This window comes from Lynx rufus, unplaced genomic scaffold, assembly GCF_022079265.1.
Source record: "Lynx rufus isolate CCGP_SWC_20201006 ecotype Redwood Valley unplaced genomic scaffold, mLynRuf1.p SCAF_9, whole genome shotgun sequence".
NCBI classification, from domain to species: Eukaryota; Metazoa; Chordata; class Mammalia; order Carnivora; family Felidae; genus Lynx; species Lynx rufus.
Window position 1 is genome coordinate 75827915 of NW_025814897.1, and position 26695 is coordinate 75854609.

The 26695-nt window shown below is 50.8% G+C and overlaps 1 protein-coding gene across 3 annotated transcripts in view; it reads left to right on the forward strand.

Annotated features, from left to right (window-relative positions):
• Positions 1-26695, forward strand: part of NAV2 (neuron navigator 2) — a 399317-nt gene that overhangs the window by 369353 nt on the left and 3269 nt on the right. For all 3 annotated transcript variants that reach the window (XM_047071097.1, XM_047071099.1, XM_047071098.1), the window contains 11 exons: positions 2527-2680; positions 4078-4240; positions 4964-5064; positions 7175-7270; positions 9071-9239; positions 12858-13093; positions 14836-14990; positions 15207-15278; positions 16790-16986; positions 17934-18052; positions 24168-24371. In XM_047071097.1, coding sequence (XP_046927053.1) covers positions 2527-2680; positions 4078-4240; positions 4964-5064; positions 7175-7270; positions 9071-9239; positions 12858-13093; positions 14836-14990; positions 15207-15278; positions 16790-16986; positions 17934-18052; positions 24168-24371 — 1666 coding nt within the window. The remainder of the gene's footprint in view (positions 1-2526; positions 2681-4077; positions 4241-4963; positions 5065-7174; positions 7271-9070; positions 9240-12857; positions 13094-14835; positions 14991-15206; positions 15279-16789; positions 16987-17933; positions 18053-24167; positions 24372-26695) is intronic.

Sequence of the window (26695 nt, forward strand, 5' to 3'; positions counted from 1 at the left end):
ACGGAGCCACCCAGCTGCCCATGATTCTGTCATTTTTAATGGGCCTGTTAATATCTCTAGGACTCCTCCCCCCCCCCCCTTTTAAAAGGAGATCATGGCAATACCTCTTCAAGGAGTTGTTAGTAGATGTAGTAAATTAAATAATACGCTTCACATGCCTGGCATAGTCGTTTGTGTATTCCATATGAATTTACTGAGCACCTGTTACATTTGATCAGTGTGATCAGACACCAGAAATGATGCAGAGAACCCTGGTCCTGGAGCAGCCAGCCATGTAGGGGGTAACCTGTTGAGTGCAACCAAATTATCAGAGATGTACAAAGGTCTAGCATGGAAGGAACCAAGGGAAAAAGTGCTGTCCTGGGCAAGAGGGATAGATAGAGACTAAAACCTAGCTGGGGCTGCTGCAGAAGAACTTAATTTTCAGGGCACATAGCCGACTCAGTCAGTGGAGCATGACACTCTTGATCTTGGGCTTGTGGGTTCAAGCCCCACGTTGTTGGGTGTAGAGATTGCTTGAAAACAAAATCTTTAAAAAAAAAAAAAAACCCTTAATTTTCAACATCTCTGTGCTAAGTAGGAGGACATCCCCTCTCATTGGCCAAGCTTCGCAAAGTAGCTCATGTGATACAGCCCACAGAGGTGGGTGCTGAGGAAGTCTTGTCTGTCTTGTTGAGGAAGCTTCTGGGGAAAATGTACAGATCATGTGAAGGAGACTGGGGCAAAATGCCTTGCCCTGGAGCGCCAGATGCACCCGACTGATGGTGTGAATGGAGGCTAACTGTTCTCTACAGTGAATTGGAGCCTTCCAAGTCTGTGCAGGGCGTGGTTTAGCGAAGCCTGGAGTGTCACAATGGAATTTTGCTCAGACTTTACTCTCCATTTAAACCAGGAACCCGTACTCCTCTCTCAAGAAGAAACTAGTGTTTGCAAGCTCCCACTGCAAACCTTGCAAACCAGAAAGGCATGACCATTTAGTTAAACCTTACAAACTATAGCCTACTCCCAGCACAGAGAGGGGTGAGGGTTGGGGGAGGGGCAAGATCTGATTTCTAGAGACATTTTCTAGCCCTCTTAGTCCCAGATCTGTTGGCCTGGGTTTGTCATGGGTATAGAATGGGAATGATCATAATATTTTCAGGAGTCAGAGTTTTTAGAAGATTTTAAAGCCAAGAAACTCCCTTGGCTACTGACAACTTTTAAAAGTAGGAGGTGGTTTTCCTCTCTTTGCATCCCTCAAATGAAAACCATTCAGGTGTAGGTCAAGAAAATAACAGCAGAACAGTTTGGCTATTCAGGTGTTAAATTTTTCTTCTAGTCCTTTCTGCCCCCCAAATACAATTACACTTCTTTCAACGATTATAAATGGTTTCCCCCTGGCAATGAACACTTCCACACCCTCAACCCGTATTACAGGTCAGGCTTTTTTTGGCCTCAGATCCAGAATTTGGTCTTGGAGAGCAGGCTGCACAGTTATTTCTGCAGAGACCACATGTTCATCATATCTTTCAGAGATAATCAGCTTCAGCTTTGTAACTTTAGGAGCATGTCCTTTTTTTTTTTTTTTTTTTTTTTTTTTTTTTTTTCCAGTCTTCAGTCCAAGAAATGTCAAAGCTTCTTATTCTGGATCACCCCTCACCCCAGAACCAATGATCTTTGAAATCACCATCCTTTTTTTTTTTTTTTTCATAGAGCCACCTTTTCTAACATGGAGATTTGGTCTTCCACTTAGTGCTGACCTGCCAGGTATCCGAACAGCAAACCTGACTAATCACATAGGGAACCCAGCCTAGAAGGTGATAATGGCATATGGGTGGAAAGGACGACACTGAAAAACGCTGTTGCTCAATTTTCACCTAAAACTGGCTTCTGTATCCTATCACCCTGTCTGCTGACTGTGCACGATGTTTCCCTTCCTTGCTGAGAGCTTATGAAGCAGTGTGGAAGGGTGGGGGAAGGAAGGAATGTTGTTCTCTCAAGACACTTTCAAAAGACTGAGTTTCAGAATGTGACCAAAAATAGACTAACTCCCTCCACAGGAATCTTTAGGTTACTTTCATTTGGGGGCAAATAAAAATCACTCCTCAGCTTTCTGACCTTAGAGTGTCTGATCTTTAAAACAGACAGTTGACCTTCCTTCTCTGAGTGGGTTCAGATCTCAAGGAGCCTGTGGTGTCATTAAAGGGGCCCAGCTGGGTACACATTGGAGGGGGGGGGGGTGGTTTCAAGCCCCAAAGGTTACTACTCCCTTTGGCCAGCTCCTGCTTATCCCAGATTATTGGAACTTTGTCGAAAGGCACACCAAAGCCATTCTGAGTGCCAGAGCTCTGCAAGGGAAGATGGTAATACAATCTGTGAATTTCAGGTGCTTTGATCTTATTGCCTCCAGGAAGCGCTGGGAAGATGGTTAGACAGGGTCACTGCTGCACAGACCTGCTGATGGATGTGGACCAGTGGTCAGTGGAGAACTGGAGGGAGATGAACTCAGAGCTGTTCTCATCAGTAACACCCACCCCCCTTCCCTAGAATTTCAGAGTGCATGGATAGTGAAGCCGAGACAGTCATGCAGCTCCGAAATGAGCTGAGAGACAAGGAGATGAAGCTGACAGACATCCGCCTAGAAGCCCTCAGCTCCGCACACCAGCTCGACCAGCTCCGGGAGGCCATGAACAGGATGCAGGTGAGCCCGGGAGCATGGGCTGGGCCCACCAAGGCTGTCTGGGGAGGGAGTGGCAGGAGGCTGCTCTCTGCCAAGCTAGGGCTGCAGACCGTTGCAGCCCTCTGCTTTCCTAGCCTCTTTCTCTCTTTTCTCTTTCTATTCCAAAGCAGCGAGGCTCCTCCTCTTTTCATGTCCTCCCGGATATTGCCCAAAGATGAGTCTTTTCAAGGTATAGGAGGAACCATGCGTCTCCCCTTTGTGTAACTTTCAGTGGCTCTGCCATTGGCTCTTGCAAGTTTGTTTATTTATTTTTGAGAGAGAGCGAGCTGGGGAGGGGCAGAGAGAGGAAGAGAAAGGATCCCAAGCAGGCTCTGCACTGCCGGCACAGAGCCTGACATGGGGCTCGAACTCACGAACCATGAGATCGTGACCTGAGCCAAAACCAAGAGCCGGATGCTCAGTCTACTGAGCCACCCAGGCGCCCCCCTTTTTGCTCATAATCTACTACCCACCTATTCACAGTTCCACTTTCCAGACTCAACTCAATGGCCAGAGGGAGCGAGCCCCTGCTCCCTTTGGCTGCCCAGGGATTTCTGTTTCATCTAGTTCCCTCCACAAAGATCTCTTTCTGCACATCTGAATTGGACCCTTTCCTCAAAGTTGAGCCTCTTACTCTGCAAAGTTTTCCCAGGCCCTGCATTCTGGAAGCGTTAGTGCCCTCGTCTGAATTCCTATAGATTTGTTCTTACAACCCCTTGCCTTCCATCATGGATTGGAAGGCATTTGGGTCTTTTAGCTTTTTTTTTTTTTTTTTTTTTTGCATCCCTTTCTCAGGCTGTAGCACCCATGCTTTGCACATAGTAGGGTTTTCTCTAAATATTCATAAAAATGAAAGAGCCCTGTGGGCTCTGCCGAACGGGACCTCACTGGAGGACAGCATTTTCCAAAGGGGGTTCCATGGAACACTTGTTCCAGGAGAGGCTCAGCGAAAGGAGAACTCCTTGATCAACTGTGTTTAGGGTTGCTACACGTTGTGTGCCCCTCTGAGCTCCCCAGTGCAGAGGAGTTCATAAAGCCTCTGAGTCCTGCAGGAAAGACACCTGTCAAGCCCAGAGTCACTCAAACCTCTTAGATTGTAGGCCCCTTTTTCACTTAGGACTCGGGCAGCAGACTCTGGGAAACATTTCTGAGTTCTTTTCAGAGGCCATCTCTCCGAAAGGATGGCCCTTGCCCTGCCAGACAGGTCTTGTATATATGCAAACAGCAAGCACAGCCGAATCTCTCTGGCAGTGTGACTGACGGCCTCGGCTGGGGTACCCACTTGATCCCTGCAGGGAACCTTCCGATTCCTCCTCCAGAATAAGGCTCGTCCGTGTTACCTCCACCTAGTAAGTGAACCTCTCCCTTACTCTTCGCAGAGTGAGATAGAGAAGCTGAAAGCTGAGAACGACCGGCTAAAGTCGGAGTCTCAAGGCAGCGGGTGCAGCCGGGCGCCGTCCCAGGTGTCGCTCTCCGCCTCCCCTAGGCAGTCCATGGGCCTCTCCCAGCACAGCTTGAACCTCACCGAGTCAACCAGCCTGGGTGAGTGGCATCACGGGACTGGGGGCAGGTCGGGGCCTGCAGCTGGCACTCCACTCTCCAAGCAAGAGCCCCGAGATAAGCAGGTGAACAGATCAAATGGAGAGGCAACAGGCGTGTGTGCACTTGGGGTGTGTGTGTGTGTCTGGGTGTGCGTCTGCTACCAACATGAGCCCAGCCGTTAGACTGCTGTCATGCTTTGCTCCAGTGCCCCGAATTCTCCAAGCCACACGCTTGGATCCTCTCGTCCACCATGTTGAGTTCCGTTTGATCCATTTGAAGAGGCTGTGACCTGCAAGCCGAATGCTGCATAGAAACCCCGTAGTAGCAGGTCCCAGTTGGGGCAATGGCTTGGTGTACGTACGGTCTTCCCGCCTTCAGGATGGATTCCAGGCCGGCACCGTAACTAGCCAACACGATCTAGGTTTTCTTTGTAAGCATATTGAGGCTGACGCTTTGATTTCTTACCCATGATGCTGCGTTGCTGTCGTTTTGGTTGAGCCTCTGCCTCGCACTTCCATTTGGCAAGGTACATCGTCAGCCTGCTGGCTCCTCGGTCGGTCCACCGTTGGTTTCTGTGGTTGCATTCTCCATTCCGCCCTCCCCCCTTCCCCGCACCCCGACACCTGGTTTGTCCCGCTGCCGTGCGGACAAGCAGCGGGGGTGTCAGGAAGCCGGCTTTGCTGTCCCCATGTGCCTAAGGCTGTTGATGTTTTCCATTCGCAGACATGTTGCTGGATGACACTGGTGAATGCTCGGCTCGGAAGGAAGGAGGCAGGCATGTTAAGATAGTTGTCAGCTTTCAGGAGGAAATGAAGTGGAAGGAGGTTAGTTGGATCCCTTTCCCTGCTCTGCTTGTCCCTTCCCCCAGGTAGAACTACCTAGCTTAGTGATGTCATCGTCAAACCGGATCACCTCAGCACCTGAGGTGATCTGGAAGTACTACTAACCCCTTCCTTCACTAACCATAATCCCCAGCAGCATCTTGACACAATTAAAGGGAGCAAACGGCTCTTCCCTCCCTCTCGTGTTTGCAAAGTCTAATAAAGGGTACTAAAAATATTCCCCTGCTGCCTTTCCACGGAACCAACTAAACGCTGCCATCAGTCAGAAATGGCCTTTCTGAGGTCATGTGTTCCTAAAGCACTTCTGAGGCAGCTAAGCACCGTGAGCACAGAAGGCACAGAAGCAAACTGACCAATCCCAGCTGACCCGAGAGCACCCGTTTTGCCCGGTGTTCAGAGACTGCGGAGAACGTGGGAGACTGAGGTGGCCCGGTGACACACGTGGCTAAAAGTGAAGCCAGCGGGGCGTCCTGACTCCCCGAAGCTGAGGAATCTCAGTTTTCTGAGGAGTTTCTGTTCTCTTCCAGAGTCTGAGGAGGCCACACCCGCACTAGGGACTATTTTGGGGTAGGGGTGGGGGTTGACAAAGTTCATTTTTAGTCACTGATTAAATCCAAATGACCACCTCATATAAGTGGAGAAAGACTTCACAAGTCGCTATTTCAAGTCCTCTTCAGTTTTTTGTTGGATGTTTCTTAGCGTTCTCGCCAACACGCTATTTGTAGTCTCGGAGTGCTAGGGAACCCACAGTGCCCACCGAAACAAAGCGTGTGCGGCCCGACTTTCTTTGCCAGAGGATTCCGCTGTGTGGCTGGCCCTTGAGTCTTACGGGAGGGGATAGGCCCAGAGTTTGGAGCTGCCAGCGATTTTCTCATCATCTAGCCTAAAAAAGATCCAATACATATAAAGAGCTCCATTTTCAGAGCTTGACTAGTGATAGGACTATCAGGGGAAAATCCATTCTTGGAACATTCTTGTAAAAAAAAAAAAAAATCAGGGGATACCTGTGGATTTGCATCATTCTTGTGGTCCTCAACATGAACAGGTAAATTGTACGTTTCACAAAAGTTTGAGTCCCTCTTAAAAATTGGATCACCACAGCATCCAGATGAAGTTGGTTGACCAGATGATGTCACCTCAGTTTACAACTGAGAAACATAATGCCTGAGCATCACTTACTTAAGATTACAAGGGAGCTGGGGAGGCCAGATCTTCTCATTGCAAGGCCGGTGCTCTTTTCTCTGCTGATTTTGCTTAATTGCCACATATGCCACTGTCCCCCCACCCCCTGCTGCCACCCTCATATTTCTGTATCCTTATGAGCATGTCAGATCTAAGAGTTTAAAATCCGACAAAACGGAATGTTCTATTAGTTTTCGTTACTGTCGTGATTAGTTAGCCCTGACCATGCAGAGCCCTGTGCACACAAATTCAAAAGAAAGAGAAAAAGAGTATTTTTTTGTGAACTTCCCAGAGTTTTGTTTTCTGAATCGAGTATGTTTTAATTAGCAGAAAAGCAATAAACGTTCTTAAAAAGAAAACAAAAATTGAACATACTCTATCCTGAGGGAGTTTAAGATTTGGCTAGGAGACAAACTTGATTTACAAATAAGACATAGATACCTAAAAATAAACAAGTATAGAAGATATCAATATATGTTACGTACGGAACCACTGAAGCAGTGTCAGCTCTGAGCCTGGTGGATCAATCATTGAAGGCTTCTTAGAAGAGGTGAGTTTGCAAGCAAGGTTTGGAAAGGGAGAGATGGCAGATAGGAGAGGGGAAAGCATTCCAGGCAAGGGATGTGATCTACGCACCTACACAAGGTATACCTTTGGTAGAAGGTCCTAGATTCCAGAGAGGAGATCCTCTTTTCCTGACCCACGGATTGGTATTTTTGCAGTGGAGCGGGGAAAGGTTTAAGACCATTTCATTCGATCTAAGTTAAATCGTAATCTGGTGTTAAAACAAATAGGACTTTTATTTCCCTCTCAAACCACTGGTGGAGTTCTAAGGCAATCTGAGTCCTTGCTAACGTGTGTCAAAAAAGATTCACCTGTTTTTCCCCTGCATACATTTCCTTACCCTTAGGATTCCAGACCACACCTCTTTCTTATTGGCTGCATTGGAGTTAGTGGCAAGACGAAGTGGGATGTGCTCGATGGGGTGGTTAGACGACTCTTCAAAGTAAGTGTCTAAGAAGACAGCTGCAGTAGTCTGCCTGAAGTGGGTGCCTGGGCTCAGGGAGGGAAGGGGCGGTTTGTGTCCCGAACCTGGCCACTTCTTGGGTCTGCTCCCCACCCCATCCTTGTGTTGCTGGGACTTGTCCCCTGGCACTCAAGTAATAGGAAAATGGTAAGTACAGACTGATGATTGACCACACTGTTCTCGGATACCCTTGGCAGTGATTGGCCAGCCAGCGAGGGTCATCTCCCCAGCCTTGATCAAGTATTTGAGCCTCTTGTGGTGAGCTGCTTATGTTCAAATTCTCCCTTCACCTTAGAAGCGTGTCCTGTTGAATACGCTTTGGAGTGAGTGCCCTGTGGCCAAAGCTAAAACGTCAAATTTCCATTCTTCATTTCGGGAGGATTTGACCTGACTTGCCCAGCATCCTTGCCAACACTGCAGAGTCTGTGATCTGTGCTTCATGTAACATTAACATCTCATCAATGGCCAGAGTCAAGGATGTCGGCATAGTTATTTTTGTAGTTGTTCTACTGGAGTGGGTGGGTGTTTGTCACAGGAGAGATAACTAATGAGTCCTAAAGTGAACCTTCAATCACAAGGTGGTTTTGGAAGAAGCTTTTCATACATGTTTTTTCTATCATTCTGAAGTGAGTCAGCAATCCTATGTGTTCATTAATCATATCCCCTGAGCAATAATGGTAACCTATATTTTTGGTGCTAGAGGTCATGCTAACATAATCCCAATTTATCTTTCAGGCCTGTGAGGAAGGTCCTATTAGTTTCCCACTTAAAGAGGAGGAAAGTGAGGCTCAGATCACGTCACTTGCCCAAGGTCGTGGACCTAGAAGTCAACCATGTTGGTCTAATTGAGCTGGTCTGACTTCAAAACCTGACTTAACTAGTATACTCCAGTCTTTTTCTAGCATCTGGTTTCAGGTGGTTTCACACACAGGAACTTCTGTTCTCTGACCAGAGATCATTCCCCATCTCGGCAGACTGCAGAAATGTGACTGTGCAAGAGATGTGAATGGCTGAGGGCAACCCACTCCTGCTGCCTAGAGCCAAAACCTTAATTCTGCTGATGGGCAGTCGGGACATCCTTGGATCAAAACGACCAACAGTTTGGGCTGAAAAGAGCCTGTTGGGGCATCATATGTGAGGAAGTGAGACCATTAAAGGTAGAGAGGCCTGTTACCAGTATTTCACATCAAGTCATTGTCCAGCCACCACCTAGCCCACGGACCTTTGGTCCAAGTTCACTGACCTAAAACCTTTTGGTCACTCACCTCAGAGGGAACACCTTCCAAATTAAACCCAACTTTTCCTGTTTAAAGATCAGGAGCTGTTTTTTTTCTTGCAGCCCCGGGGCTTGTTCCCTTTGTCATCGGTGTAGTCTTTGTTCTGAGCCAAGGAAAGGGGCCAGTGGAGGGATTTCTTGTCAGAATTACTTTCTCGTGCATTTTCCAGCACTATTCACAGGCCCTGGCACCTTAAGGACTTCAGCTGAACTGACGCAACGCAGCCTAAGTTTTCCTTGCTTGGTTCATCCAGACTAAACGTTCACGATTGTGTTAGGGCTCCCCCCACATCACTAACCAAATAAATCTGTACTTTAAGAGGCCTGTGATACTTGGGAATCATCCCCATGGAAAGCCAGCTCTTCTCACCTCGTTCCACAGCTCGGTTTCAACCCAGGCGTCAACTGAGAAAGAAAATGACCATAAATCACCCAAGGAAAACATGAGTCATGGGCAGATTCTAGCCACATCTTTGATAGGGTCTTGATTTTATTCTTCCCAGGAGTACATCATTCACGTCGACCCCGTGAGTCAGCTGGGGCTGAATTCAGATAGCGTTCTGGGCTACAGCATTGGGGAAATCAAGCGCAGCCACACCTCGGAGACCCCCGAGCTTCTTCCCTGTGGCTATCTGGTCGGAGAGAACACGACCATCTCCGTGACTGTCAAAGGTAACTCGGCCGATTGTGGAGGTTGGAGTTTTCAAGAATTGAGCTTTTGTCTTGTGACTTGGCAAAACATGGTTGGAAACCATGGCCACAGTTTTGTTTGCACATGTGTGTGGGGGGGTTGGTTTCTCCTCCCCCACCCCCGCCCCACTGCAACCGCAGTCATTCTTACCTAAGCAAGTTGAACGGTTTTTAGCTTTTTCAACCACCACCGGAAACAAACAATTTTAGTTTATTGCTGAAATTATATAACAAAACGTCCCATTAGCCTTCTGACTCTAAGATGATGGAATCTTAATAACCTTGCTGAAGTGGGGCTCCACCAATACCAGTGGACTCCTCTTGCCAGCTAGCCTTGGACGTGGTCCCATTCTATGGATGGGAACCACAATCTGCTCTAGAGGCATTGCTCAGAGCACTCTGATGAAATTTCTGAAGCTCTTGCCCACACACAGTGCTGCTGGTGCTTCCGATTGCCTCATCACCTGGGGATGTTAAGCCCCAGGCCAAAGTGTATTCCGTGGAACTCTAGGCCCACAAAGTATCTTGTGGGGGGAAAAACAGTGTCGTGGCCAAATAAGTCTAGAATACTACATCATTATACCCATTTGGATGTAGGGGCAGAAAGAGAAGAATGTGCTGGTGCACTGACTCTATAATTTAATACACTAACTCTTGCTGTTAAAAAGGCTGTTTAATCCAGTCTGACACAAATGTATTTGAGTGCAACCCCCTTTTTTCCCTGTATTTTATGAACCCACAAAGAATAGATTAATAAACAGTATATGAGGCTCAGCATTCAGGTTGTCCCATTTCTTAATTCCCTGGAAGGCACAGCTCTTGACTGGAGTTTTAACAGTGCACTTTTGGGGTGGTTTGATGCAAGCTTTGTTTCCTGGTTGCAAGGTTTTCCAGAAGCACCTCACCATTCCTTATCAGCAAAAATCTATATGCTTGCTCTGACGATGGCGAGCTGTCTGTTACTACTCCTTGAGCCTCACCCACAACCTTCTTATCTGGCTAGCAAGCGAAATTGCACAAACGTGGTCTCAGGCTGTAAGTGACAGAAACCTACCCCAAACTAGCTTTATCAAAAAAGGAAACGCACCTGGAAAATCCTGGAATACGCTTCAAACACTGCTGGATCCAGGTATCCCAAGAGTGCCATCAGAACCAGACCCGCCTCAGCCTTCTGTATTATCTGAGTTCTCTGCATGTGGCTGCTAAAATGGCCCTGGTAGCCCTGATAAATCCTTCTGGCTTGGGATTCACCAAGAAAGAGAATGTCCTTCTGGAAAGGTATGACAGAAAACCCTTACAGGTGATTCTGGCCCACCTGGGTCAAATGGCCATCACCGAACCAATTATTATGACCAGGGAGATGGTTTGGCCCAGCCTGGCCCCACGTTCGCCCCTTGGTGGCTGAAGGTGCTGGGTCGGTCCCTCTTGAACCACCTTGAACCAGCCCCCCATGAGAAAGACGAGTCCTGCTATAAGGGGCAGGAGGAGGGGGGACCAGGCACACTGAAACAACGCTTCCAGGAAAGCCTCTTATGTCACCGGTTCAAGCCCTGTCTCACCCACGCTGGTGAGCACACATCGTCACTTGTAGGCGACAGCTACAGGCATTGAGGGGCGAAAGAAGTGATCCGCTGCAGAGACCAGACCTCTGCACAGACAGTGACAAGGCGGTCTGCCTCAGTGGAACGTGCCACCCCACCACGGAGCCCGGTCTGCCACTGTCAGCACACCAGGTTGTTCAGCATCTCGAGGCATCAGCTCAGGTTTATTTACTTAATTTACCTTTATTTTTTAGAGAGAGAATATGAACAAAGGAGAGAGGCAGAAGGAGAGAGAGAGAGAATATCAAGCAGGCTTCATGCTCAGAGCAGAGCCCGATGTGGGGCCCAATCCTACAACCCTGGGATCATGACCTGAGCCAAAATCAAGAGTCAGACGTTCACCCGACTGAGCCACCCAGGTGCCCCAGCTCAGGTTTATTTTTAAGTGACACCTGACTCTTCTGTTTTCTGGTGGTGCTTGAAACTTACGCCTTCAAGGCATGATAAACCACGCAAGGGTTTGAGCCAAGAGGTCCGTGGGCTGTGGATGGTCCACCTAAGTGGTACCAGAGGCAGGGATGTGACTGAGCATGCCTGAAGTGAGTTCATCTGCAGAATAGTCACTCCCAGGGGGTTTTAGGGCAAAAGACCAAAAGAGCAGCCTATATGTAGAGAGAGTTGTTTTTGTGGGTTTTTTCCTCCCTTACTATTAAGTTTAGATGAGAGACCTTACACTCTGCACTTCGCATCAAGTTTGAGCCAGTATAGATTACACTGAACTCAGTACCGGGAAAGTCTCGGGCCTATACCCAGAAGCCAAGTCATTCAGGAACCTCCACCTTAGTCATTCTGGAATAGTCCCTTGCATTTAGGGACTGTTCTCGGTTAGGGGAGGATTAGAGACAAGCATATAAATGCATTTGAGGGGTCTGTTTACAGTGAATTATTATGTGGAAGGAAGATGCTATTATAAAATCGAGTAACTGGGGGAACCTGCCTGGCTCAGTCGGTAGAGCATGTAACTCTTGTCACAGGTTGTGAGTTCAAGCCCCACACTGAGTGTAGAGATTACTTAAAAATAAAATCTTTAAAAAATAAAATAAGAAAGAATAAATGCTCTTCTTTTTTTTTCACATACGTATACTGGTTTTCTTGAGGTGAGTTTTAACAGAATTGCCTTAGGTTTCAGACAGGTAAACTTGGACCTTCTTCTGAGAATGGTATCAAGACAATAACTCTTTTTAAAAAGCCAACAGCGGGGCGCCTGGGTGGCTCAGTCGGTTAAGCGGCCGACTTCGGCTCAGGTCATGATCTCGCGGTCCGTGAGTTCGAGCCCCGCGTCGGGCTCTGTGCTGACAGCTCATAGCCTGAAGCCTGTTTCAGATTCTGTGTCTCCCTCTCTCTGACCCTCCCCCGTTCATGCTCTGTCTCTCTCTGTCTCAAAAATACATAAACGTTAAAAAAAAAAAATTTATAAAAAAAAAAAAACCCAACAGCCCTGATTGGTGGAGATGTCTCAGGTAGGAGAAGGGAAGAATGCATTTCCTCTTGACTTTGAGACTCAGAGGTCTTAGCATCGTAGCCTTTGCCTGCCGATCATCATATCCCCAAATCAAATTGCATTTCTTTGTTTTAAAGATGAAAGCGTTGCTGCCTTTGTGGCGTATGTGAGTGTGAGCAGCAGTGGCACGCGGGAGCAAACAGGGTGACAGGGCAACCCCTGGGGTCCTGGCAGACACGGGAGACCCAGGTTTGGTTTGGGCAAACCCCAGTGGGTAAATCCAGACAGCCAAGCAGAGCCCAGTCTTAGGAACTCTGCAGAGGACAGACGGGGGCCCAAGGGCCCGGGTGTTAAAGTTGAGTCTGCGTCCAGCCAGGGGCTGGAGCACGTGGTACTCGTGATCAGGGAGCAACGGCCACTTGTGCCCAGCCTGCCACGTACCTGGGTGGGCAGCGGTCTCCAGACGAGTGGCCGCCACGGAAAGAGATAGGCTGTCCCAGGTGGCAAGTGCAGAGCTTCCCCGGGGCTTCAGACACTTCCCGTCCCTCTCCAACGCAGGGCTCGCGGAGAACAGCCTGGACTCGCTGGTGTTCGAATCCCTGATCCCCAAGCCCATCCTGCAGCGCTACGTCTCCCTGCTGGTGGAGCACCGGCGGATCATCCTCTCCGGCCCCAGCGGCACCGGGAAAACCTACCTGGCCAACCGGCTGTCCGAGTACCTGGTGCTTCGGGAGGGACGGGAGCTGACAGACGGCGTCATCGCCACCTTCAACGTGGACCACAAGTCCAGCAAGGTGAGGCGGTCATCCAGAGGCTGCTGTTTGGCCCCTTCAGAACTGTTGATGCAGAGCGCCTAGATGGCTCGGTCGATTAGGCGTCCGACTTCGGCTCAGGTCGTGATCTCGCAGTTCATGGGTTCGAGCCCCGCATCGGGCTCTGTGCTGACAGGAGCCTGGAGCCTGCTTCTGATTCTGTCTCTCTCTCTCTCTCTCTCTCTCTCTGCTCCTCTCCTGCTTGTGCTCTGTCTCTCTCAAAACGAAATAAACATTAAAAAAAAGAAAAAAAGACCTGTTAATGCCACTGCCACCCTGATGGGAAATCAGCATTTCCTCTGTGTTCTCCCTTGGTGGTTATGAAAGCCTGGTGAAGGAAGTCACGGTGGGGGAGCAGAAAGGAAGGCTTTCATCCACAGCTTCAGTGAAAAGCGCCGTCTGTAAGGCGAGCTGGCTCATTCCTCACTCGTCCGCTATGAGCCGCGTATGAAGCTCAGTGTTAGTAGGTCTTTAGGTTCGCCCCCAGTGCATCTATTGTAGTTTACCAAGAACTTGTCACGTGCCATCTCGGGGCTGTCGTCTCTCCCAAATGTAACCTCTTCAGGAACAGCGATGACACTACTAATAACAACAGCTCACATCACACACTGCTCGCCATGACCAGCAAACTGACTGCCTTACAGCAGTATCCTCACGGGAGAGGTTGTTGTTACCTTGGTTTCACAGAAGAGGAACCTGAGGCTTGAGGCAGGTGGCCATGTGCCTAGGACCCCTTGAATGGTACAGGGCAGTGGACTAGGGCTCAAGTCGGAGTCTTAGACTCTAGAGCTAGCAGATGGGCTCAATCCTGCTTCATGGGGACCAGTGGAGACGTTTAGACCTAGGCCCGGGTGAGGGTTGGGAAATGTTTTCTCAAACTTGATCACGGTTCAACACAGTGGGAGGTGATGGATGGTTCGCTCTGGCTGGCCCTGAGTCAAAGGTGATTGGGAAATGACTCTTCTGCCTTGAATCACCTGGCATGCTCAAAGATGTAGATTCCTAGACCTCATTCCCAGATGATTGCTTTCAGTAGGTTGAATGGGAACCAACTGGCCAGGAAGTTGTGCCAGCTCAGTCTCTTCCTCCTCCTCTTCCTCCCCTGACACACATCCCTAACCCTAGCCGTGCTGGGCTGCATACCAGCTCCAGATCAAGCCAATCCCCCTTGTGTTCTCCACAGTTCAGTTCAGAGCTTACCCTTTCCACCAGATATCCCGGGGCTTCCCGTGCATGTAGACCCCCTGCCCCTGCACTGTTGGTTTTCTCTCTGTGATGGCACCAGTCAGCAGTGCTTACCTCTGTGTGGGGATGGCTCCTTTGCTGTATTGATTCATCGAGGGCTTCTGTGTAAACAGCTCTCAGGCAAGTGCGAGCTTACTGGAGGGGGAGCATGATAAGCAATATCAAGAAGAATGACAATACTTCTAGAAAAGTGTCAGAGCAGAGACATAAAACTATGCCTGGGCACCCCATGGTGCTGTGCTCCTGCCCCAGGCGGAAGGAGTTCTGTTAACTGGTGAATTCCAGGAGTCTGGACCCAGGCCTTCCCCACCCCCTGCCCAGCCCAGTGCTGTGCAGTAGATGGGCACGCAACACTTGTTCACCGCACGGCCTCCTGAAAGGCCTTTGCACCTGCGTTGACCCGGGCAAAGTGAAGGCTCCGAGTATGTGCATCTTTCCAGGGTGCGTTCACCCACTTATTCTTTACCTGGCCTCCATAGGAATTGCGCCAGTACCTGTCCAACCTTGCTGACCAATGCACCAGCGAGAACAACGCTGCGGACATGCCCCTTGTCATCATCCTGGACAACCTGCATCACGTCAGCTCCCTGGGCGAGATCTTCAATGGGCTGCTCAACTGCAAGGACCATAAATGGTAAAGGCCGGTTCTGGACCTCCTGGCCCCCAGGAAGCCGGCGGCCACATGATGTGTGCTGCGTGGGCACCGTGCTCACGTGGGGGTTGGGGTGGGGGTGGTGGGGGAGGCAACCAGCCACCTGCCTGGACGCTCAGACAACATGGGCTTCTGTGAGCACCTGCTCTGGCTTGGCTTCGAGTCACAGAGGCTTCTTTTCCTTCCTGTCCCCCGCAGCCCTTACATAATTGGCACAATGAACCAGGCTACCTCTTCTACCCCCAACCTGCAGCTTCACCACAACTTCAGGTAAGGGATCACTTTTCGAGGGCCAGCACTGGGTTGGGCGTCGTGCTGGGGATCCTCCCCAGCCTCACTCATTTAATTCTCATGGCAGCGTCACTAGTTTATCTTGCTGGTGGGGGAGACCGGGGCTGAGAGAATTGATTCGTGTGAGGTCACACAGCTGGCCCGTGGAAGAGCGGAGACAGGAGCCCAGGTCTCCCCGACTCTCCGCCCCGGGGGTGGCAATGTCAGGATGGCAGCTCTGGGCTTGCGTCCCCTGTGCGTTTCTTGTGACGCGTCTCTCCATCCCTAGTGAACTTGAGCAACGGAAGCTCTTGCTTATGAATGTCCCCTCGTCGCTGGGTCTGTGGGCCTGTGAGTCCCCCGCGAGTCCCTCTGCCCCAGCGCTGTAGTAGGGAGCCGTCCCAGCGGGGGTGCAGGAGGGGCTGTCCAGATCAGTCGTGCGAGGTTGTGTTGCTGCTTGCCTGGGCCCTTACGTGCGGCTGAGAAGCCGCTCTGGGGCGACCCCCCGGCTCCCTTACGCTGGCGGCACTGCACGCATCCTAGAGGGCGATCTGTTGGAAGTGGACCTGCATCGTAACCGTCAGAAATGGCGATGCCCCCGGGCCTGACATCATGGCCACCTCTGCGTCCAGGCTGTCCTGTCTCGTCCACGCTTTCTCCTCCTGCCCCCGGCACCACCCCGTCTCCCAATACACCGCTGAGATCATTTTGTGGCCAGTGGGCCTGCCTGCAGCTTGGCTCCCTGCAGGCAATCTCCTGTGCCAGCGGCATCCAAGTGAGCATTCTAGAATTCAAATCTGACCGTAAAGCCCTCGTGCTTTAAAGTCCTTCAGGGGCTCCCCATTGGCTCCAGGATGGAATCAGACTCCTTAGGTGGGCTGGTCAAGTCTAAACACTGAATTACACTGGTTGCTCTGAATCTCTGGCAGTTTCCCACACACCCCACGTGCGTGTGCAGATGGTGCAGCATGGCCTGCGGCCCGCACCCCAGCCCCCTTCTGGTCTCAGACATCCCCTCCTCTGAGAAGCCTTTCCTAATTCTCCAGGTTTCATTACGTCTCATTCCTCTGTTTGCTTCTCTGCTTCCTCCGCTGGGCTGTGTGCTTCTAGGGAACAGGGACTGTGTCTTAGTCTTGATTATAGTTCCAGAGGCCGACACAGGGCCTGACTTCCAACACAAGAGGCAACAGCCTTGGTGGTTAGAGCCCAGACACTGGGGCAGGACTGTCCTAGTTCTAATCTTAGCCCTTCTATTAACTAGCTGTTTGATCTCGGGCAAGTTGTGCAACCTGTCTATGCCTCAGCATATCTGTCTGTGAAATGGGCAGTCATAGGGCTGCTGTAATGAATTGGGAGTTCATGTGTGTCCAGCATTAGAGCAGTGTTTGTTGTATAGTGAGGCCTGTCCTATTAACATAGACACTCTCCAGATCTAATGAGCTTTGACTGGGGAGGCTGGTGTCGTTTTTATCAGTCAGCATCATTGAAAATCATCGCTGACTTTCCTCCAGGTGGGTGCTTTGTGCCAACCACACAGAGCCCGTGAAGGGCTTCCTTGGCCGGTTCCTAAGGCGGAAGCTCATGGAAACAGAGATCAGTGGGCGGGTACGGAATGTGGAGCTGGTAAAAATCATTGACTGGATTCCCAAGGTCTGGCATCACCTCAACCGCTTCCTGGAGGCTCACAGCTCCTCGGATGTCACCATAGGTAGGTGGGAGGCTGGGCAGGGGCAGGTGGGTGGCCTGGCTGGGGGACAGGCACTGCTCCTGGAGCTCTGGTGTTCTCAGATGAGTGTCCTCAGGGCCTTGGCCAGGAGAGCACTTTGCAGTCACAAGTCAGCTGGACGCTGCACTGTCCATATGGATGAGAAGGGGACAGAGGGGCAGTCACAGCCCAAGGCAGAGCCTAGACTGGCAGTCATCTGCGTCCGGTGCTGTGTCTCCACCGCCCCGCCATCTCGGCCCAGTGCACCAGGGCTGATCAGCAGCAGAGAGGGGCATCCAGCCTTGGCCGTTGCCAAAACTCCTGGCTCAGCGAAGAGCCCCCACGACAAGGCTCCCGCAGGAGCAAACCACCCTGCAACACTGGCTTTGCTTTAACAACAAAGTGTTATCAACATTCCTGAAGCTTAGGGTTCAGAGAAAAAAAGGCCACCGATCATTCCCACATCCTGACGTGATCATCTTAATCTGAGCTTCTGTTTTCTGTGTCTACACAGATGTGCTTCATGTAGTTACGATCCTAGCGTGCACACAGGATGCTCTTTTCACTTTGTCCTAAGAGCAGTCTCCGTTTTTACAGTCCTTTTCAAAGGCTGCAAAATAGGCAAATGCAGGTGTACCGCTGTTTGCTTAACCGTGTCTCTTCTCTTGGACATTTCATGCGCTTCTGTTTCAAAGGTCAGGATTAATAATACTGCATTGAACATCTTTCTCTGTAAAGCCTCTCCTCTCTTCTGCGCGATTTTTCTGGGGGAGAGAGATCCCAGGGTGGGGTTAGGGATCCCAAGTGTAATGACCTGTGCCCACCACCCGACAGTTGGCATTCCTGCTGTCATTCAGAAAGATCACAGGAGCCCTCTGTGGGGTTTGTTCGGAACGTGGCTTCTCTTAACACCCCAATTTCAGCTCTTGATTTTTCCCTCTGGTCCCCAGGCCCCCGGCTCTTCCTGTCCTGCCCCATCGATGTGGATGGCTCGAGGGTGTGGTTCACCGACTTGTGGAACTACTCAATTATCCCCTATCTCCTCGAAGCCGTCAGAGAAGGACTCCAGGTGAGGAACACACTTGCTACTGGCCTCAAAATCGGGGGTCATTGGGGTGACCAGATGAGTTGTTTTCATCTCCTCCTCTAGGGGTCTGACGTGGGGTGCCAACGCCTCACCGGCGAGGCCATCAGTCCAGCACAGAGTGGGACACACACTGAGCTGTAAATCCGGGCCCTGCCACTGTTATGTGTGACCCCAGGCAAGTTGTTCAGCCTCTGTGCCACAGTGCCCTCACTGATGGAAGAGGAGAATGATAATCCTCTGCCACGAAGGGTTATTGCGAGCGCTAAATGCGGTCATGGCCGGGAAGTGCTCAGCACAGTGCACAAGAAATGGAAGCATACCTGTGTGTAGCACTTCACAGTTTGCAAAGTATTTTCCTGTCTGCTGTTTGATCCAAGCCCGGCATTGGTCACGGGACTTGAGCAGAAAACATTTGTTTTTGGGTCTTCATTTTTCAGAAGAGGACAGTCGAGGCTCAAAGGGAATAAACGACTTGCCCAAGAATATAAAAGTGAAACTTGAGGAATCTGGGATTGGAGTCCAGGCCTCTGGCTCGAATTCCAGGTTCTGGGGCCTCGACCCCGTGCACTTATACCTGTCCCAGGACCCCTCCCGGGTGACCCTGGGGCCCACAAGGCTGCAAGTCCTGGCCCTGCCGCGGCAGGAAGGCAACACCCTTTACTGCTCATTCAGCCCAGCATTGAATGCCAGGGGCTGAGCAGTAAATTGAAGCTTGCAGTGGTGCCCCTGTTGAGCCTGGAGGCCCCTGCAGCTTTCTTGCTGAGTTAACAGCAGGCATCAGGCACAACTGAACCAGCCGTGTCCTTAGGGGCTCCTCGGTGTCCTCCGTACTGGGCAACGGGAGACACAAGGTGCTGTCGTGAGCCTGTGGAGGGTGTGGGAGGGGCACGCCCACATGCACGTATGGGGTAAAGCCCATTAACTGCTGCGGTCTGTGCTCGTCCCTTCTGTACGTTTGGCTGAGCCTGGCTGCTTTGTAACGTGCAAGCAGCACCTACGGTTTCAGAGGCGTTCAGGACGACGCCTTTATTCCCATGATCTGTTAGCACCACACACCCAAGCAGCCACGCAGTCACTCCTATTTTGTGGGGCCCGTAGAAGCATCTTCCTACGTGCTGGATTCCTGACGCCTGTTTCGTTTCAGAAGCCCCTGTCTGTTCTCCATCAGGGGCCTCCGGGGCTGTGATGTCCCCTGCACCTCTGGGAGACCCACACTGCTGAAAAGCAGCAGGGGAGTTAGAAGTGGAGGAAGTGTACCATTTTCTCTTATTCTTGCCTCACCTGTCAGTTGTCCGTTTGCTGCTTCTTTGCTCCAAATCTGTCTTGTGATGAGGGATGGGGAGTAACTTCAGAGTGTGCTTGGAAGAACCCATGGGCTCTGTTGGGTAAGGGCCTCCTTTGCCCTAGGAGGCACAAACCAGCAGTGGGAAGGCCATGCTGCAGCCCCCAACCACATACACATCAGCTGGCCCTTTGTCCTCACCAAGGGTGGATATGCCAAGACGCTGCTCCCTTGGACCTGAATTTCAGAGAAGGCCTTCTGGGCATGGCTGTACAGGTGGAGTCTGAACTCCCTTCCCTTCCTGGAGCTCACTGTGAAGGAGCACTTGGTCTCTTTCCCACCGAGAGTGAGGAGGCAACAGGTTGGAAGAATTTGGGGACAGCTATAGAACAGTCCATTGGGGCAGGGAACAGAGACATGCCACCATCTGATGGGACTCACCAGTTGAGTATGAGGCAAGAAAAGTCGTTGCTTCTCTGTGCTGTGAGGTCATTTTTTTTTTTATTTTTTTTTAACGTTTATTTATTTTCAAGACAGAGACAGAGCATGAATGGCGGGAGGGTCAGAGAAAGAGGGAGACACAGAATCGGAAGCAGGCTCCAGGCTCCGAGCTGTCAGCACAGAGCCCGACGCGGGGCTCGAACTCGTGAACCACAAGATCATGACCTGAGCCGAAGTCGGACACTCAACCGACTGAGCCACCCAGGCGCCCCTGTGAGGTCATTTAAAAGACAATCTTTTAAGAGTGTGGGAGCTACCAGGGGGAGGCAGCCAGAGTTAGCATTTTCATTTTACCAAATTGCTCAAAAGTGAGCCATCTTGCCTGTGACCTCATCCTGAGGAGCCAAAGGAAAACCCACAGAATCTGCTGGTTCATGAGGAAACCTGGCGTGTTCCTCATGCCTCTGGTTTTGGAGGAAAAGTCTGCTGACGTTTATTGAGGGCCTGCTACTTGCTGGGCACCGTGCGAGGGGCCTGATGTGCACGCTCTCATTTAGTTCTAACAGCTCAGCGAGTATACCTCATAAACGAGACCAGGCTCACGAGAGTTTTTGACTGTTACCCAGGTTCACACAGAGGTGTATGATGCACCAGCATTAGAGCCGGGTCTGGCTGACCCCTCCATTCCTTCTCTGATTTTCAGGCTGTCTCGAGGACCCCCATAACTCCCAGAAGCCTCAGGTGGCTCAGGGAACAAAGTGTTGTGTTTTATACAATGGTTTTCTACGTGAGATGGCATGTGACAAAAGGATTCCTCGATCTTTTTTTTTTTTTTTTAATTTTTTTAAATGTTTATTTTTGAGAGAGAGCACAAGCAGGGGAAGGGCAGAGAGAGAGAAGACGACACAGAATCTAAAGCAGGCTCCAGGCCCTGAGCTGTCCGCACAGAGCCCGATGCGGAGCTCAAACTCATGGGCTGCAAGATCCTGACCTGAACCGAAGTCGGACATTTAACCGACTGAGCCGCCCAGGTGCCCCAAGGATTCCTCTATCTTAAAAAAAAGTTTGCTTCCCTACTGTCCTTCGTGTTACCTTGAGTCCACGCTTACTGTGTGCTGGGCGCCGTGTGGGGTCATTGGCTCCTCACCTGCCCCTGCAGAGTGAGTGTCATGGCCATGAGGGGAGTGCGCTGCAGAGTCAGAAGGCTCACAGAGGCCCAGCTTGTAGTTCCCAGTGTCTCGGCCCACAGTTCCTGAGCCAGTGGGCACGGCAGGCTCCTCCCTGCCTTGGGGCAAGTGCATGGCCCATCTGTCTGTCTCTCTTTCCATCTGTCTCTGCTGCTTCCCAGAGCTGCCTCGGGGCTCTGCAGTGGGGCCGAGGAGCTTTTATGATAATTCCTGTGCTTGCCATGGTACTTACCCAACCATTCATCACCTGGTCTTGAACATGTCTAGTGGCAAGTGTGGAGGCTTGTAAAAATATTTTCTGTTCTCCCAGATGATGTTCACATGTGCCTGATGTACATTTGTCTTATGACTCAGTTCCCAGTCCTGTTACCCTTTGGAGCTGTCACTGTTAACATTTGCCAAAGTGTCCCAAGTCTACAGAGCAGCTCAGAAGACCTGCGTCCCTCTGGTGGCCCCAGGGGGGAGAGCTTTGGGCCATTTATCAGATAGCCCAATCTGCTCTGAGACCCTGGGCAAGTCTCCTGTCTGTAAGCCTCAGGTTCCCTGTCTGTGATCTGAAAAGCTTAGACTAGAAGTATTTTCTCGTATTTTCTCCAGCGGTCTTCTGTGGAGCCCAGAAGGTGCTCAGACTCCTCGGTGGTGGGGAAGAGTAAATATTTGAAAAACCACTGGGCCATATTATGTCTAAGGGCTTGATGAGCTCCACATCCCGGCCTCTGTTGCTCTGCAGCCCAGAGCCTCTCCTCCTCCAGACCGGCTCCAGAAGTAAGGGTCTGGTTCAGCCTCACCCAGGAGGTCTGGCTTGGGAAAGCTGGTCCAATCCTCCCTTTGGAGGGGGAAGCTTCTAAACATTGCAGGAATGTTTCTAATCGAGACCAACCTTCTTCAGTTCTGAATACCCCCCACATGCGGGTGTGTTCCCTCCCTCCCCGGCATGCGCGCACGTGTACACACACACTTTCCTTCAAGTGATCCCTTCTCACTCAGACTATGAGTTGCCTTTAGAACACCAGACTGAATGCTCAGGCCCGAGACTCACCATTGCCCCAGGGTTAAGGAAGGTTGAGTGACAGACAGGGTCAGAGCGCTAGACGGGAGGGGTGCTAGCGTCTGAGAAAGCAGTGAGGTCATAGGAGGCTGTGTATGTGTGTGCTGAGTGCAGAAGGAGCCAGTGGCTGACGGGGAGAGATGGGTAAGCACATCTGCCCTGCACGCAGGGCGGGCGGCTTCCCGGCAAATCATACGTAAAGGTCACAGGTGCCTTAGGCAATGGTGAGTCAGCCAAGTTGACACGTCCTTGTCTGGTGGACAGTCTGGTCTGCATCTCTCTGCTCCGGGTTTGGCTGAGTCACGTGGCTCTCGCTGATACCGAGGGGTTCAGAATGGAGTCATTCAGGAGGGCTGGAGAGGGGAAAGGCCCAGACAAGGAAACTGAGGTCCTAGGTCTGATCCAGCTCCGCTCCATAACCTTCCACAGCTGGTGCTTCTGTCTAGGCCCCGACTTCCCCATCCGGTCAATGAGGCTAGGTGACCCCAGTTCCTTCCAGCCAGGGCAACCTATGACTTGTGTAGATGTGGTTTTGTCAGAGCTCAGCTCTGTTCTGTTAGCCAGTCCTCTCTCCCCTCTCCACTGGGAGAGCAGAGGGAGCAGACAGGCTGGGGGCTGGGTGAAGTTTCACTCCGGTGCCCCCTGTGCCATTGTGGTTCAGGAGTCTTCGGTCTTTGTACCCGTGGTCCCCTGGAGAAGGGGGCGTCTTCCAGAGCCACAGCCAGCACCACGCTGGGCGAGCACATCTACCCCATCTCCTTAGACTCAGTGCTGCGTGGACACGGACAGACTTGGACTCCAGTTCTGCTGTCTTTCCTCTCTGGGCCTGTCCCGTCATCTGGGAGACTCGAGTCGTAGGGTCGTTCCTGGGAACCACATGGTAGTTAAACAAGATGTTCGTAAAGCGCCGCTGGCACACCATAACCTATGAGATGTGGCCGCGGTGCCAGCATTACAGAGAAAGGATGGAGATGACACCTAGCCGTGCCACATTCAGAGCCCGGCCTTGGGAGGTGCTGCAGCCTGGGCTTCTGTCCTTGAAAGAGTATATGTGTCTCTTGACATTGCTTGTAGAAGTCACTGGAGGGGGCGCCTGCCTGGGCGGCTCAGCCTGTTAAGCGTCCAACATGCGATTTCAGCTCAGGTCACGACCCCACGTCAGGCTCGGCACTGACAGCACAAGGCCTGCTTGGGATTCTCTGCCCCTCCCTCTCTGCCCCTCCCCTGCTCGCATGCTTGCTGACACCCACACCCACTCACTCTCCCTAAATAAAGAAATAAACAAACAAATAAATAAATATTTTTGAAAGTCACTAAAATAGTTGTATCAGTATTTAAGGCTTAAGAAAAGGCCTTGAATTGCTCATGTAGTTTTCTGTTTTAAGAGCAAATTAGTTGTTAGTTTGGAAGGATACATGAGAGAAAGATTTAAAATTCCAACGCCCATGTGTAACCTCTGTTAACAGTCTGCTGTTTGGAAATTGACCAGTGCTGCTATAGAGGGCCTCGGAGAGTCCGACCTGCTTCAGGAAATGGGGTTTTCTCAAACCAGGGCTGTTTGCGACCCCTCCTGTGGTGTTGATGCCCAGCACTCGATCTGTGTGGGAGGTCATCTTTGCAGAGGGATGTACCGAATGGGATACTAGAACCGGCCTGTGTGAGCTGATGGTCAACACCTCCTTCCAACTCGAGGTTCAGTGATACCATACTGGTAGTTTGAAATTGGCCGTAGTAGGTCTATTTATACCACAGAAATTGGCAAACGCTTCAAATTACATGGTGGTCATTCCCCCACCCCAGGTGGCTACTTTTCAGATTAGGTCAGCAAAGCTTAAAGCTTAGGGTGACACGGTGAGGCAGTGGCAGAGCTAAGAGGTGAACCCAGGTCAGCCAAACTCCAAAGTTGGCGCCTTTGACCCTCATCCTCCCCCCCAAGTCATGTTGCCTTCAGTCTTAGTACATACATCGAGCTGTGTGTGCTTCGGGTGACCTCCTTAAGGTAGAATTCTGGAAGTGGAATTGTGCCATCAGGGAAAGCATAACGCTGGGCTTGAGGAGTTTTTCAGATGACTGCCACACCAGGCCTGCAGAAGAGGTCTCCAGCCACACCCAGACTATTCCTTCTTTGCCTGTTTTCAGCTCTACGGAAGGCGGGCCCCCTGGGAGGATCCTGCCAAGTGGGTGATGGAGACCTACCCCTGGGCAGCCAGCCCACAGCAACACGAGTGGCCTCCCCTGCTGCAGCTCCGGCCTGAGGACGTCGGCTTTGATGGCTACTCCATACCTCGGGAAGGGTCTGCGAGCAAGCAGGTGCCCCCCAGTGACGCTGAAGGAGACCCGCTGGTGAGTCCTCCGCTCCCAGAGCACTTACTGTGTATCCGTCATCATGCAAGGCATGCTGGGAATACAGACATGACCGAGCCCGGGTCTTGCTTTGGAAGGCCAGACCCATCCCAAGATTAGTCACATTTTTGCCAATATTTTCTTCCATGGTGTCAGTTTTTCACTGTCCTTTAACCCTCTGAAATGTGTTCTGGTATAAGGTAAAAGGTTAAGAATTTGATCCCCCTCCCCGCAAACATCCCCGTACCACTCTTTGCCTTCTGATTTGAGTGCCACCTTTATCAAGTACTGTCCTCCATTTATCTCTCCCCCTAGTAACGGGGCAGAGGCGGGGAGATTCCTAAGGAGCAGAAGCCCAAGCCAACTGATCAGGAGCACAGGCAGGGAGAGGTTTGAGGGCAGGAAGGACTCGCAAAGGACAGGGAGGCCTGAATACGGGTCCCAAGGCCAGTGATATGAGTTAAGCCTTTAACACTGCCTGAGTTTCTTATTTACCCCCACCACTGCTAAAGCAAATAAAGGTCCTTTGAGAAGAACCTGGACCAGAGACGATAACACTATAATTACAATGTTCCCTGCCTATGAGACCTGTACATAGTCCTACTGCGAAATTACATCTAATAAATCAAAAGCTCCATAAAAGAAGGTGGAAGCACATATCCCAGAGCCTCCCATACTTAAATGACCATTATCATGCCTTCAGTTTACCCTTGAGCTACCTTGGCAGCTAAGGCAAAAGGAAAAACACAGCAGAGAATATTACTTGCATTACTTAATGAAAGAACATATTCATAAGGGATGCAGCAGGATTAAAAGGCAGCTAACGTGTTGTTCTATGCCTGATGACTAACTGATTTGCTAGATAAAAATAACAATAGCTGCTTTGGCTTGTCTGCCATCCTCCCGACTGGCAGCAAGGAGCTGTGGTCCTGTGGAGACTTTTTAAACAGGATCTCTGTTCTAAATGGTGTTATTATTTGTTATGTGCACGACCTCATTTACAGCGTTGACAAACAACAGTGTTGCAGAAGAAAGGATTCGGCTTGAAGAAGCCGTTTCTAACATTAACGATGGCTGAAAGCCAGAGTCATGGCGAGGTTTTTGTGGCTGCAGGCTCATGAGATCTTCCCTCTGGAATAGAAGAGAACTTAGGAGATATCTAGAGGAAAGAATGGCTCCCTCATCCCCAGACCCTCTTTTCTTACCCAGGAATATTTGTGTCCCTGATTAAACCTGAGGGGATTTAGGTAAAACCTGGAGCTCTTGGAACAGTTACCCAGAAATCTCCCTCCAACCCCGGGCCCTCAGAAGGGAGTTGTGCCAGCTCCGTTCCCCCCACTTTATAGTTGCTGTTTCTCCCCGCCCAGCGCCAGAGATCTCTGTTAGAATAGCTCTCTTGTGTCCTGGTCTGTCTCCCTCATGAGACTGAGACCTCCAAGAGAACAGGACTGACTGGTTTTTGCTCCAGAACACCTGCTGTAAGTGCCGGGGGTCCGAGGGTGGGTTGATGAGTGAGGAATCACGGCCGCAAAGGATCGTCCATGGTGCCTCAGCTCCATCTCTTCCCCCCTCTCGGCTTTGCGGGTAGGCACCAGCAGATGGTGTTCCCGTGCCCTGGCTCACCCTAGGACGCCGCACAGCATCCTGAGGGCCAGCTGGCGAGGAAGCAGCTGGATTTCCTGCCCAGCTGCATCACGTCCTGGCCTTAGCTCAGAGAGACCCTACTTTCTAACTTACTTGCTACATAGAACATAAAATACCCAATTGACGGTTGCAAGTAAGTTCCCAATTCCCCCCTTCACTCCTAAACAAATGACCAATAGAGTATAGACCAGGGAAGGTTGGAGGAACACCCTTCAAGCTCTTTAAGGCAAAGGATGGCACTTGCAGATCTCGTTTATTGAGCACTTAACCAGGCGCCAGGCCCTATTCTGAGGGTCTGATGCACATCACGTCATCTTGTTCCCTATTTCAACCCTCTGAGATACAGGCGCTTTTGTTCTCTCCACTCTATCGATGAGGAACTGGTGGCTCAGGTATCTTAGGTAATTGTTCGGAGTTCTCTGACTTGGAATCCAGGTTTCTGTGTGCCTCGTGGCTCTGCTTGTAACCGGTGCTGACCTTTCTGTCCCGTGGCGGCCTTGACAGGAGCAGATGCACCCGTGGGCTGGATGCTCCCTGAATGGGGAGCCGTGTGCGTCATATGTCAGCAGCAGGGACGCTGGACTGGCATCTTTATCCAGTTTGAGGCCCATGTTTGAGTAAAGTGTGTCCCTTCCAAATAAAAAATAAATCCTGTATTCATAGACGACTTCCTATTTTGT